At 40.3% G+C, this 14,192-nt stretch overlaps 1 protein-coding gene across 1 annotated transcript in view; it reads right to left on the bottom strand.

The window, feature by feature from the left end:
* LOC131218954 (uncharacterized) overlaps positions 1 to 13,895 on the bottom strand; it is a 40,552-nt gene extending 26,657 nt beyond the window's left edge. Inside the window, exon 1 of the mRNA XM_058213873.1 lies at positions 13,738 to 13,895. Within this exon, the coding sequence (XP_058069856.1) occupies positions 13,738 to 13,814 (77 nt within the window). The 5' untranslated portion in view covers positions 13,815 to 13,895. The remainder of the gene's footprint in view (positions 1 to 13,737) is intronic.
* Positions 13,896 to 14,192: the final 297 nt, after the last annotated feature.

The following is a 14,192-nucleotide window of genomic DNA, read 5'->3' as shown; positions in this document are numbered from 1 at the left end:
TTCATCTCATGCATGGTTCGTTTTCATAGGCAGTTTTGTGACAATTCATTAATCTTATAGGGGACTCCTGGGTGATGATGCCCACCCAGGATTTTCTTGCTTGGCATGGGAGTTGTATGGCTACAGAGAGGAAAGTTTTCGGGCATCTCTCCTTTCTCCTGGATCTTAGTTGATATTGGAAAGAATGTAACAATAAGACATCCAGTAATCAAGCTTGAATCTTAGGACGTGAATTTCAATTACATTATATCATATTATATTACATATAATTTCCATCTTATTAAGTGAAATGTGACATTCAACCCTCCCTATACGTTGAGCCCACCAAGATGATAACCTAATGCAAAAATCAGCCCCATTTACTCATCAGATGGGTCCACCTAGAAAACAATGTCTAACCATTGATAAATAGTAAAATAGAAGGGTCACCAAGTCAATTAGTGGATGTGGCTGATTTTTGCATTAGGAAATCCTGATAATGCGGCCAACCTATTGGACAGAGTGGATGTTGCAAGCACATGAAAGGATGGAAGTTACCCACTGGCTGGAGTGTAACTTGTGGTCCAACCAATATGAGGCTTTCTCATGTGTGTGTGTGTGAGGGGGTACCACTATGAGGTCTGTGGACCCCACCATGATGTGTGACAGCATCCATCCCATCAATCATGTGCACCCTTCCATGGTGAGCCATGGCCCTAAATATCAGACCAATCCATGACTTTGGTGGGCTGCACCACTCTCAACGGTCAAGAGTGGATGCTTGCCCATTGAAATCTTCCTAATTCTATGTAGGGCCTAGTGAGATGTGGTTTAGACGCCCAGCCCATCCATTGTGTGTCCTACTTGGATGAGAGGTCACACCAAATTTCAGGCCATTCCAAAACTTAGGTGGGCCCCACCAAGTGATTTTAGATGTTTTAAGCATGATTTTCTATGTTTTCAAATGGTATGACCCACCTGAGTTCCAGATACGGCTGATTTTTTGCAGATCCCATAACCTAGAGGGGACCTACCAAATGCACGGCATGGATGCCCATTACACATCACAGTGGGGCCCACACAGTTCAACCTCATAGTACCATTTCCACACACACACACACACACATATATATATAATGGTCTCCTGCACACCAGGCCGTAAATAGAAATTTACAATCTTGGGGGAAGCGGACAAGCACAGATTGGATACTACCCCCAGTACCTAACTAGAGACAGACTGTCCTGTTAGGGTCTTTGTGTGGTGGGTTGACGTCACAAAATTCTATGGATCCGTACCACCACCACCTCGATAATCAATTTTGCGAGGTCATTTTAGGAAAGGGGCCCAAATCTGGGGCATATGTAGAGCTCAAGTGGACCACACCACAAAAAGTAGTGCCAATTGAACGCTCACCATTAAAAACTTCTTGGGGGCCACAGAAGTTTTGGATCAAGCTGTTACTTTTGTTTTCCCTTCATCCAGGTCTATGTGACCTTACGAAAAGGTTGGATGGCAAATAAACATCATGGTGGGCCCTAGGAAGGTTTCAACGATGGGTGTTATGGTCCCCATTGGTTTCTGTGATGTGGTCCACCTAAGCCTTGGATCTGACCCATTTTTTGGCCCATTCCCTAAAATGATCTCAAAAAATGGATTGACGGTGTGGATATAACACATACTTCATGGTTGGGCCCACAGAACATGGTGACATAAACAAACAATCAAGGTGGGGTGTGGCACACCACGTAATCCACTTACAGTCTGGAGGCCTAGCCAGCTCAGGTGGGCTCCACTATGATGTTTACACGGAATCCATCCCAATCACCAAGTGTGTCATCTCATGTTAGGCCTAAAAAGCCCAAATATCAGGCCTATTTGTGATTCAAGTGGGCCATACTAAGGAAAATAATTTTGGAGGGTGAGAGTTGTTCGTACACTGTTTCTAACCATGCCGTCCACCTGAATCATAGATTGGGCTGATTTTTTTCCCATCAATTTAAAATTAGATCCCTAACCTACAAGTTGGAGTGGATTTTAAAATTCATGATGGTGGGGCCCATGCCATCTATATAACTCATTACTTGGAATTTACATTTTTAACGTAAAAGAATTTTACGTGGACTGGACTGTGGACTAGACTCTGGACTCTGCAGTGAGGCAGTTATCCCTTTAACGTGGTGTGAAGACTCTATGGGGCTCACTGTGATGTATGTGTTTGATCGAACATTTCTCCAACTCATTTTAGAGCATAACCCCAAAATTGAAGCATTTCCAGATCTCAAGTGGACCGCATCATACAATATAGTAGAAATTGAACGCCTACGTGGCCACAAAAGTTTTGTATGAAGCTGATATTTGTGTTTTGGATTCATCCAGGCCTATGAGACCTCATGAACAGTTTGGATGACAAATAAACATCATTGGGTGGGCCTAGGATGGTTTTGATGGACGTCATTATCACCATCGCTTTTTGTGGTGTGGTCTACTTGAGCTTTGGAAATGCTTCAATTTTGGGCTCATTCCCTAAAATGAGCTGGAGAAATGTATGGACAGTGTGGATAAAACAAATACATATAGTGGGTCCCACAGTCTTAACACCATGGTAAAGAGTTGTACCACCTCCTGTAGAATCGACCGCGTTCACAAAGACTTCTCCATAAATTTGAGGCAAAGGATGATTTAGTTGGGGTGGGCCTCACCATCATGATTTCCAAAATCCACTCTGACCAGCAAGTCAATGACCCAATTTTAGGTCTAGGGAAGAAAAACTAGCTCTATCCATGATTCAAGTGAACCAAATGATTGACAAGTGCACAGGTGACACTCACCCTCCAAACTATTTCCCTTGGTGTGGCCCACTTGAATCACTGATAGGGTTGATATTTGGGCCTTGGGGATAATATGGGATGGCACACTTGGTGGTGGGGGTGGCACTCAAGACAGTACTTAAGGTCTCCCGTGGACCATAGGAGACCAGCTCTCTCTCTCTCTCTCTCTCTCTCTCTCTCTCTCTCTCTCTCTCTCTCTCTGTGTGTGTGTAATAAAACCGGAAAAAAAAAATGTCATTAGGAAGTGATGCGGTTGACGGAGGATCTCTGCCATTCAAATGAGTGATGATGGAGCCATCACATCACATTTAATCAGGTCCAAGTTGGAGTGTCTTTTATACAGAAATAGACAGATGAGCTTGGAATAAATGAAGGCTTAAAATCTAAGTACAGTTTACTGTTACGCTAGGGAGCTTTAAATTGATGCATCCCAAACTGTAGGGGCTTGTGTGTGGACTTGTGCTGATTGAACTCTTTATGGGTCTGTCTTTAGACTTGTTTTTTTGTTATTATTGTTGCTGCTGGATTTTGAAGACTTCAGAGAAGATTCTTCTTGTGAGTTTGATTAATATGTAGTCCTCAAACCCAATTTCAATGGGTGTTCTTGGAAGGAGGGCCCCACCATCGATCTGGATCGATGACGACGTCCAGGGAGGGCTCCCATACTGGAAGACGGAGTTTTGGTTCAAAAGAGTGGGCCCGATAATCAAGAAAAGCCCATCATGGGATCTCATGATCATAGCCCGTTAGTCGGATTGATTTCATATTTTAGGTTTTGCTTATTATTATTATTTAGAACATCATGAACGCTTTAGATTTCTTTGTTTAGTTTTTATTTTAGTTTACTTCATCACCAAGTAATAGGTTGCGCACATGGTGCGAGTTTTGAGGTATAGGATTTTCCCTATAAATAGGCACCCCTTGTAGTTCTTTTGATTCATTGAAGATTAATAAAAATTCTGCGTTTTCCTACTCTCTGAGTTGTGAAGCCTAATTGGGTGCGAAGCCCTCCCTTCATCGAAGGGTTAACTACCGTGGTGCGAAGCCACATCTATCCCAATTCGCCCCTAATCATCGCCATCTCTACTGCTCATCTTCTACCATCCCTTCTTCTCATCTCACCCCATCATCTATACTTCGAATCAATCATCTATTGCAGCAATTCTCCTCTCCACTTCAGAATTTTAGAATCTGGCCCTACAGGAGGGCTGAAACTTCGACGGAGCACCACGCACAAACCATACATCGGATCGAGCTGAGATTTGGGGGTTTTGGAGTCCATCCCTAGCCGACCAGGGCTAAGGTGGCCTTTTTCTGAATAGTGGGCCCCACACACGTGCGGCCGTGATCACACGCACGTGCGTCTGGGCTGTTGTTGTTGTCCACGCGTGCGATACTTCTCTGGTTCGTCTCTTTCCTCTCTTTCACTCCGTTTTCACCCAAAATCCCTAAACCTAACCCTAAATTACTCAAATCTCCAATTTTATGCCCCTTTTCTTACCCTAGGGTTCTTTGATTTGAAATTGGTGAATCCCTTGGATTAGGGACTGATTACTATGCATGTGTGGATGATTATTTCTTATCTTTGAGTATCGTTTGGTTCATAATTTTTATTGATCCATCCCTATCATGTGTAGGCCTGGACCCGCATAGATTCCCCTTAATTGAATGTTTGGACTTTCATGTGGGATATGGAATTTGTGTAATTGTTTCTGAACTAACGTGATCTTAAGCCTGAAATCTCGCATATCATATTTAATTTTCATGTCCTGCATCAATATGTAGTCCTCAAACCCAATTTCAATGGGTGTTCTTGGAGCAATCCAGGCCCTGCAGGTGTTGGGGGTTTGACGCCTGATAGAAATGAGAGATTATAATCAGGTTTGTAGGTCCTATTGGGATCCAGGATTCTAATTTTTCAGAGGCTTCAGCCTTGTTGACGACAGTCAGGTGGTTGATATGAAGCTTTGCCCTGTCATGGAAGGTAACTCTGAAACTGTGATATCATGGGCACCCATGGAGGCACATGGTGGAGGATCTTGACTTGAGAACCAGACACCAGATGTCCTTTCTTTATATCCACAGAGAAGCTCATGGGACGCTGATCAGCTGGCCAAAGCCGGTGCACTTTCTGGCAATTTTGTGAACGAGGACTTCAGGGATGGTTTGTAGTTGGGGCCATGGTCCTTTTGTCTCAATGCTGGTCTTTCATTTTGATTGCTGGGTAGCCGTTTTGGGGATTGTGATTGTTGGCTCATTTTGTTTGGTTGTTTTCTGCTGTGGTCTTTTGCTGGTTAATAAATAGCAGATAACCCAAAAAAAAAAAAAAAAGGTTCTCTATTCTGTATTTTGGACTTTCTTTGCTTTGCTTGGGTTTATTGGCAAATTAGAGGACTATTTTTCCATCAACAAAATTAGAGAGTTGACTTGTACAATCAGCCCTTAGCTTGCACCAGTTTGATATCAGAGAAATTATCTAAGTTTTGGAGTTTTCAGTAAGGAGGAGAAACAAAAGAAATAAATGAGAGTGAGTTTAGGAGCCATTCAGTAAACAATATATTAGAAATCAAGCAATCAAATAAGTTGCAGGGTTTTAAACTCTCCTCTTTTCTCTCTTTTTTCCCCCCTTTAGTGTTTTAAGTTAAGAGCTGGCATGATTGAAGAGGGAAAAGGAAAAATATGCTACTAATTCCTGGGAAGTTCTACATTGCTCATGCCTAGGAGAGGCAATGGACTAGACTGGCTGGTCAGGCTTCCAGGCCCAACCAGCCATTGGACTGACTTTGGCCTGCTTTTAAGGTTTACAGGGTGGGCCTAGTCCTAAATCGCATGCCTGAGTAACAAAAAGCCATACCTCATTATACGAACCAACTTAGAAGAACATGTCGGATGAGAAACAAAGCCCACTAAAGACTGGACATCCTTTCTTCTTGAATGATGCTAAGGACTAGCTGTCCTATGTAGAATAGGAGAGATTTTGTGCAAGTGTAACTTCAACTTTAGCATGTGGGAGAAGTTGGAATAGATACATGGGACTCATGCATGTAATAGAATTGTCACGCTAATTTCCATGGTATCCCATATCGGTATCGGTTGGCGTAATGGTGCCCTCCGATACCGATACGGATACGGGGGTGTAACAGCCCGTAACGGTGCAATTTTATTTTTTTTTGCCAAAAAAATATGAAAATATATGGATTAAATCCGGAATATTCTAAGCATTCCAAATATTCATTCATTTATAAATTGGAACAAGTTTATGGTGGTGTAACGGTCCATTCTTTGGTGAGAAGTTGTATCGAACTGTCTAATGAATTTATGAACCAGATAACCTGAATTTGACTACAAAATTCATATATTTAATTTTCTAAATATCTAATTGATATACTTAACAATTTGATATCATTTCTCCCAATAGTTCTTTAAAAAAATGAAATTAAATTCAGGTAGATGGCGCTGCCAATTTGGGGCTGACTTGGAGGACCAATCCATGCCCCAAATCAGCCTCAAATTCATGCAATTTATTGGCATTATCCCACTTATGAATTGGTGGATATGTATTGGATAGTGAATCATGAAAAAAAAATCAAAAGGCCCTATTTTAAAAAATAAGTGTCCACAAATTAACAATTAAAACTATTCAAACAAATTGATTTTGGCATTGTGAGTTAGCAATTACAGTCCATAATTTAATTGGTAAATTTTAAGTTAATACATGTCTTGTGTATAATTTTTTAAGGGCCCGAATTAGGTGGGACTCGGATTGTGAAGTGTAGCACACGAGTGTCAAAGTTTTTTGGGCCCCACCCGTGATGAATGTGTTATATCCACACCGTCCATCCATTTTGCCAAATAATTTTAGGGCATGAGCCCAAAAATGAGGTAGATCCAAAGCTCAGGTAGACCGCACCATAAGAAACAATAATAATTAAACGTCCACCATTAAAAATTTATTGGGGGCTACAAAAGTTTTAGATCAAGCTGACATGTGTGTTTTCCCTTCATCCACGTCAGTGTGACCCTATTAACAGGTTAGATGGAAAATAAACATTACAGTGGACTCTCAAAAATTTTTAACGCTGAGCATTCTATAACCACTGTTTCCTATGTTGTGGTCCACTTGAGATTTGGATCTTACTAATTTTTTGGATCATGACCTAAAATGATGTGGCAAAATAGATGGACGGCATGGATAAAATACATATATCATGGTGGGGCCCACGTGGCACGTGTACCATTTATGAACTTGTGCGATAAAAGCGCGCTGCGTACCCAGTCCATTCATTTGACGTCAATAATTCCTGTAGGTCTGATCATGAGGTATGCGTTATATCTAAACTGTCCATTCATTTGACGAGCTCGTCTTAAGGCTTGACACAAAAAATAATACAGATCTAATTATCAAGTGGACCACACTACAAAAAGCAGTAGGGGATTGAACGTCTACCGTTGAAACCCTTTTTGGGATCACAGAAGTTTTGGATCAATATGAAATTTGTGTAAAAGAGCAGTTCAAGTTATGCAGTACACCCTTGGTATATACGTCACCCTAGCCTATACTTCGCAATTCCATTGATACCCTGCTTGGGCTTCAGTCCATGCCTGTTTATGTGTTACTGGTGGACCCAGGTAGGCCTTGCAACAGTCAGACATGAGACTCATTCAAGCCTGGATTTTGAACTCGTGAAGCCTGCCAACCGGACCATGCGTATTCAAAATATTGATTTTGCATGGGCCTGGCGCATTGCCAGCCCTAGACCCAGGCCCGAATTTCAAGCCTGATTAATAACAGGCCTACCACAGCATTATCTCTTTCCCACCCTGCTGCTTCCTCCATTGGGTGCTGAAGATTGATGATGCCAAGGGACCAACATGGGCTACTGCAAGTCTGAAACTACAAGAGAATTCAACTCATGCCATCAAGAACCAAATGCATGCTAGAATGCTTAGTTTGGATAGACACCGAATCTAAAATCTAATGAATGTTAACATGCATTTTTATCGTGGATTTCTACATGTAAAGCCATAGATTCATGTCTATTGCTGTCTAAACAATGTGAACAAGAAAAGAGAAATGAGTGAGAACTACATTTTCAGAGATTTTTTTTCATTATGTGGAAAACATTTCCTGTTCCTGGGAATTGTGTTTTCGTAACAAGTATCAGGCATAGGAAAGTTGCGGTAAGGATTTCAAGGTCTTCTATGTTGTAAATACAATTTTAGTAGATCAATGTAATTTACTGACTTCAAAAGCTAGATATCACATTCAAATTTGATGCTGACGCAACCAAGCCAGCCATCGCCATCAGATGGGGCCCCAGATAGCTACAGAGGCTGGCCAATCAAAGATCAGGATGTTAGATTGGACATCAAAGCCGGATAAGGCCATCCAATGTTCCTTCAAAGATCCAACAAATCACCAACCAGGTTTAAGTATCTGGATCTGAACCAGGTCCAGGGTTGGATGATATATCTGGACCAGATTCAACAGTCCAATTGGTCTGTATGGTTTACCCATGCAATCTGGCTGGGCCTGGTGGATCACTCAAGTTGAGGATGATTAACAAATAAAAATGTTGAGTTTTGGGAGAAACTGATCTCTTGCAAAGGGAGAAAACCCTTAAAAAATCATGTGTGCAAAAATTCAATCTTTTCTTCTTTCTCACTCACATCCTATGTCAAATCAGTATCAGAGCAGGTTTCATCCATGGGCTTTTATGAGATCAGTGGCAATTAAGAAGAGGAATGTCTTGGAGGAAATAGAAAGGAGAGATGATACTATAGAGGAAATGCTCCATGAGGTTTTGGGTCAATTGGATAATTTCGCAATGTCGACACAACATCAAAGAGTGCCTCGTCGTGCACGAAAATGTAGCAGCATCATGAACCAGATGTTAGCAGTTCCGACGGTGTTCCGTTCGATCATCCTCGTGGTAGAAGAGATAACTGATTGGAGGATTGTGACCACCAATGCAGTAAACCTCAACACGCCAAGTTTTTCAAAGAATCTTAAAACAAAGAACAAAACCAAGGCTCGTTAGAAGTGTCTAAAGATCTCATGGTTGAAGCACCTGACAAAACCGCCAAAATCTAAGAAGATACATGTGAAGAGTCCGGCAGTTGTTTGATAGATGAGTCTATCACTAGGTCAATGAATGGATTAACTGATAGAACAGACACCAAGAAAGGTTATTGAAAAAATTATAGGGTTCAAATAGGGAAGTGGTGGACAAGGGAGAAATCATTGTATAGGGCTTCATCAGTGTGGAAATCAATAGTGATTTTGCGGTGTCAATTTATAGAGAATGTGGGCTTTTCCTTAGGAGATGGAAAGAACAATCATATTTGGGAGGATGTTTGGTTGAGTGAGAAGGCATTGATCGAAGTTTTTCCAACGTCAGCAAGAATCTCAACAGAGGCAAATATTTCGGTGGCTTGTTGCTACTTGTTATAAATATAGGTGAAGAAGTGATTTGGGTTCCCACATGGTGTAGGAATTTGTCAGATATTGAGGCGGAAGACTTGATTAATCTCTTGATGGTATTATGTGAAGCAAATTTGTCGCTGGGCAAGGGGGATGAAATGGTGTGGATTAAAGGAAAATCTATGTGTTTCTCAATGAAAGCATAGTATAAGGCTCAAAGTGGATCTTCCAAGGGTAGCGAATGCAGCCCCTGAGCTCCGATTTGGTGCTGTGGCATTCTTCCCAAGTTTGCAAAGTTGGCTTGGCTTGTGGAAAAGGAAAAGCTGCTTATGGGGGACAACCTTCACAAGAGAGGAATGATTCTCCCAAATGTTTGTGCGATGTGCCTTCGTAGTGCCAAGTCGGTAAATCGTCTCCTTTTCCATTGCTCCTTTTCGATAGGTATTTCGAATAGTTTTTTGCATCTATTTTGGAGTGGCATGTGTATCGCCGAGCTCAATTGAGAGTTTCTTTTCACATGGCATGGAGGTGGCATAGTTAAGGTTGGCAAGCCATTGTGGAGAAATGAAATAATTGCTGCTTTAGGAATGGAAGTGGTTGAATTCTAGAAGTGTTAAATACAGCCAAATCAAATGTAATGGAATGGGCAATAGCTTCACATGTATTAACTAATTTTATTTTTTTCGTTTCCCCTTTCTTGGTTGGTTCTGTAATTTTTAAGGCCTTGGCCTCTTTCTAAATAAAAGCATTGCCTTTCAAAACAAAATGGTAAGATGAAGGAAATGTCATTGGCAAGGTTCAAAATATCAAAATGTATCAAATCATACCAGCATGCTAGGAATGCACCATGAAAAATTCATCAAGTGGTATGATACAAGTGTATATCAAAATATGTTTGTAATACTAAAATATATTGGTAATGTATTGTGATAATACATAGGTTCCCTTCAAACTATAGTTTGAACTTTAGTCATCAAGAAACTGAAGGGGAACAATCATTCCCAAATTATACCAGAAGTATGTTTTCTATCAATCATTTGTTTCCCTTTGGTATATATTGACGCCAATTGTTTTCCCTTTCTCCTTAAAAGGCAAATTATTTCTAGTTTTTCATTTGCTGAAGTGAATATGTAAGATTCTAGGTAGGTTTGTGACCAAATGTTGATGCCAGAGTAGTAAACAATCATAGGGATTTTATAGGCGTCAACTTTGTTCATGGTTAGATTCCACTGTTACCTAAATCACCATTTGTGATCTAGATCCCTATTTTTTTTAGCAATCCAAAATTATGGTCCTATATTTTTAAGTGTTGATTGAGCTGTAATGTATATTTATATAAATAATATCAGACATTTATATTCTGATTTTCTAGCAACATGCATGTAATATGGAACCATGCATTAGGTGTGCACATCGAACCGATAGAACCGTGGAACCAGACCGGAACTGACCAAACAGTTCTGTTTGATCCGGTTCTAGAGTGCACCGGTTTCGGTTCCGGTTCCAAAAATCAAAGAACCGATTACATCGGTCCGGTTCTCGGTTTGGGGGTATGTAGAACCGAACCGAACCAAACCGAACCGAACTATGAACCGATCTGTAGAACCGAACCGTGGAACCAAACTAGGAACCCTTTGATTGTTTTCATATTTGACTCATGATTTATGGTTTATAATGCACCATTTGATTGTTTCTATAAATGTATTTTTGCACACCTTATACAATATCTAAACCATTCATCAAATGGATCACAACATGAATGGACATGGGCTAGATAATAAAATAAAACATGCAATTGGGCTGGATTATAAAAAGCCCAAAACCGTGGAACCGATCCAGACCTGAACCGGTTTTAACGGTTCGGTTCCGGTTCGGTTCTAGGGTGTTAACGGTCCGGGTCTGGTTCCGGTTCCGAATATCTTGGAACCATTAGGAACAGTTCGATTCCGGTTTCACCCCAGAACCGGACCGAACCGACCCGTGTGCACCCCTACCATGCATTCAAGATTGACAATTCATTGTTTCGTGTATAAAATACAATATCAATTTGTATATGAAACTACAGCACATATTCTTAGCATATAAACTAGAGAGACCCACATGATTCTACCCATAGGCCGTAGCGTACCATGTATTGGAGGAAGCCACATACTGCATACCCATTCCAGTAACATGTACCAGAGCAACCAACGATCCAAGTAATGTTGTTAGAAATACACCAAGTTCAGGAGAAACTGTCCATGCTAACTAGGATGAGACACAAACCTAATCAAGAACTAGCCTGTTTTGTTTAGGTAGAAAACTGTGGAAAAGAATATGAATTCCTTGATGTGACGGTTTCCTGTTATTCGGAAACCAAACAAAATGGGGAAATTGATTTCCTTTTCCGAGCTTTTCCTGAGAGAGAGAGAGAGAGAGACCATTTCCAGAAGAAAAAAAAAAAAAGAACGTATTAAATGTATCTCGTGGTACGAGAGATAAGTCTATAATGCGAATATCAGTAGTGCACCCTTTAGAGTATACTAGAGGAGGCATCACCGACAGAGTACCGAAGCAGAGAGTTGATGTGTATGGATGCCGGGTCCATCAGACCTATTTTTTGACGTACTACGGATACAGGAGCGGCATAACCATACCCTGACCACAAGTCCATGGGGCGGATTTCACACCATGTCACGCGGGTGTTTTAGTTTTAGGCGTCTTTTTGTTCTTTTCCTTATTTTTAGGGCTTTAATGCACTTTTTATTTTTTCCTCGGCTTATATATACATTGTGAGAAACCCTATTTTAGCATTGAATGAATGAGAATTCGTATGATTTCTTCCTTTTTACCAAAGATATTAGGGTTTTAGGATTGGCCATTGGGTGTTGAGGATTCTACCCCGGTTTCAGGTTTTCCTTCTTTCGAGATCTTTAAGGTGCAGGAAAAGGTAAGAATCAGCCATCTTCTTTTCTTTGATGCCCTAGAATCGATACTTTCTTTCATCTCAAACTCATCTATTCTTCATCTCTTTCGTTCCTCTCTGGATATTCATTTTTTTGGTTTGAACGAAAAAGAGGGATGGCTAATCAGGAAAATCGGATCTAAACTTGACCGTTGACTAGTTTAATCTAAATCAAGGATATCCTCATATTCCTACGTCTTCCATTTTTACTGTTTATGTGATTTTATGCTAAGGAGCATGATCCTGACGAAACAATTTCATCTCTGTGTTGAGATTTGCTTAACCAACATGATTGATAACAGTTAGTTGATTAATTTTATTATTTGAATCTCTTCAACCTAATTATACGTGCATCTATGGTTAGGCCATCACATGTCCCTGCATCAATCTAGCTATTTGACCATTGACCTTCAAACATTTCCATGGAAAACAACACTCATAACAAACAATGGAACTAGTTAGATTATGTAATCTTCCATTTCTTGAAGATTCCATAGAGGTTTTCCATTTCCATATTTTGGATTTTTCTCTATCCAAACAGACCAAATGGAAAGAATCCCTTTCCACCTAATCCTTGTGGCGACTTCCACTCTAATCTAGGTTTCCCTTTCCACAAGTTGGGCTAGTGGTAAATGAATTGCAGGTAAATGATTTACAGGGAGTGTTTGGATGCTGAAAAATGCCTGCAAATGATTTACAAGCTGCAAAGCATTTACAGCTTTTAAATGAAAACCTGTCGAAACGCTCTGATTCCATTGACCTACAAATGAAATTCAGCCTGTTTGGTTTTCCAATTACAACGGCAAATGGCTGCAAATCAGTAATAATTACTTACTCTTGTAATTGTGTGGTGAAATCACTTAATTTGACTGCAAGATTTTCCTACATTGTTTTTTTCACCCAGAAATCATTGCAAAAATGGTAGTTTTATAATGTGAAAATGTGACGATTACACTTTACCTATTTTCTTTACGAGTGTATTTGACTCTCGATTTACAAGCCATAATTCTTGTTTAAACAAACACTTGAAAATGATAATGATGGCTTATTTACTTTGCATTTCATAGGAAATTAGAAATCCAAACAGGCCCTAATGGACAGAATTTTGAAATTTGAGCTTAAAGAATTTAGAAGGCATCCAAACACAGACAATTGTTTACCTGTAAACAAATTACAGCTTAAAACCAAACAAGACAGACTGTAAACAATTTACACTTGTAATTCATTTACCACGTCCAAAAAACTCACAGAAAGCGCATTGAAGTCTAGCCCTGAAAATTCTGTTCAGAAATTGAGGGGCTGCAATGTATACCTACTCCAACAAACATACATGGAAGTCACTTCCCACTAATCCAACTTACAGGCATCCAAACAGGCCCTAACAAACACAAACGAGGAAGACATGCATGTAGGGGGAGAGAGCCACAATCCAGCGAATGAACATCATCATCATCATCATGTCATTGATAGAAATGTTCTCAGCATCATCATCATCATAGTAACCGTACATGAGAAATCCCCACCGTCCATGAGAGAGTGTGTGTGTGTGAAAGAAGGGTACCTGGTTTCTTTTTCGACCCTTGATGGCAGGCGTTTGCTCTGATGGTGAGAATCCCGACCTTCTTCCCTTCGAGACATCCTCTCTCCCTCTCTCTCTGAATTGAAAGAGCTAGGGTTCTTCTCACTCTCTCTCTCTCTCTCTCTCGGGTGTTCATCGTGACAATTATCGCGATAATATTCGGTAAAATACACAATGATATTATCGCGATATTTCCAATAGATCTTTAAATATCTCTATGTTCTCGCGATATTGACTCTAAAAATAGTAAAATCCTCAAAGAATTTGTTTTACAAATATATATTTAAATTTAAATATATTTATCATTAAACAATTAATAATTTTACCTCCGGCGATATTTTCCGGGAAAACCTCAAATTCGAAAATCTCCTATAAAATTTCCGGGCCGAGAAATTGGGGAGGACGAGATTCATCACTATGACCGAAGCGGATTGAGT

Source organism: Magnolia sinica, chromosome 11 (genome assembly GCF_029962835.1).
Source record: "Magnolia sinica isolate HGM2019 chromosome 11, MsV1, whole genome shotgun sequence".
In the NCBI taxonomy this organism is placed as follows: Eukaryota; Viridiplantae; Streptophyta; class Magnoliopsida; order Magnoliales; family Magnoliaceae; genus Magnolia; species Magnolia sinica.
This window is presented reverse-complemented; position numbering and strand designations above follow the sequence as displayed.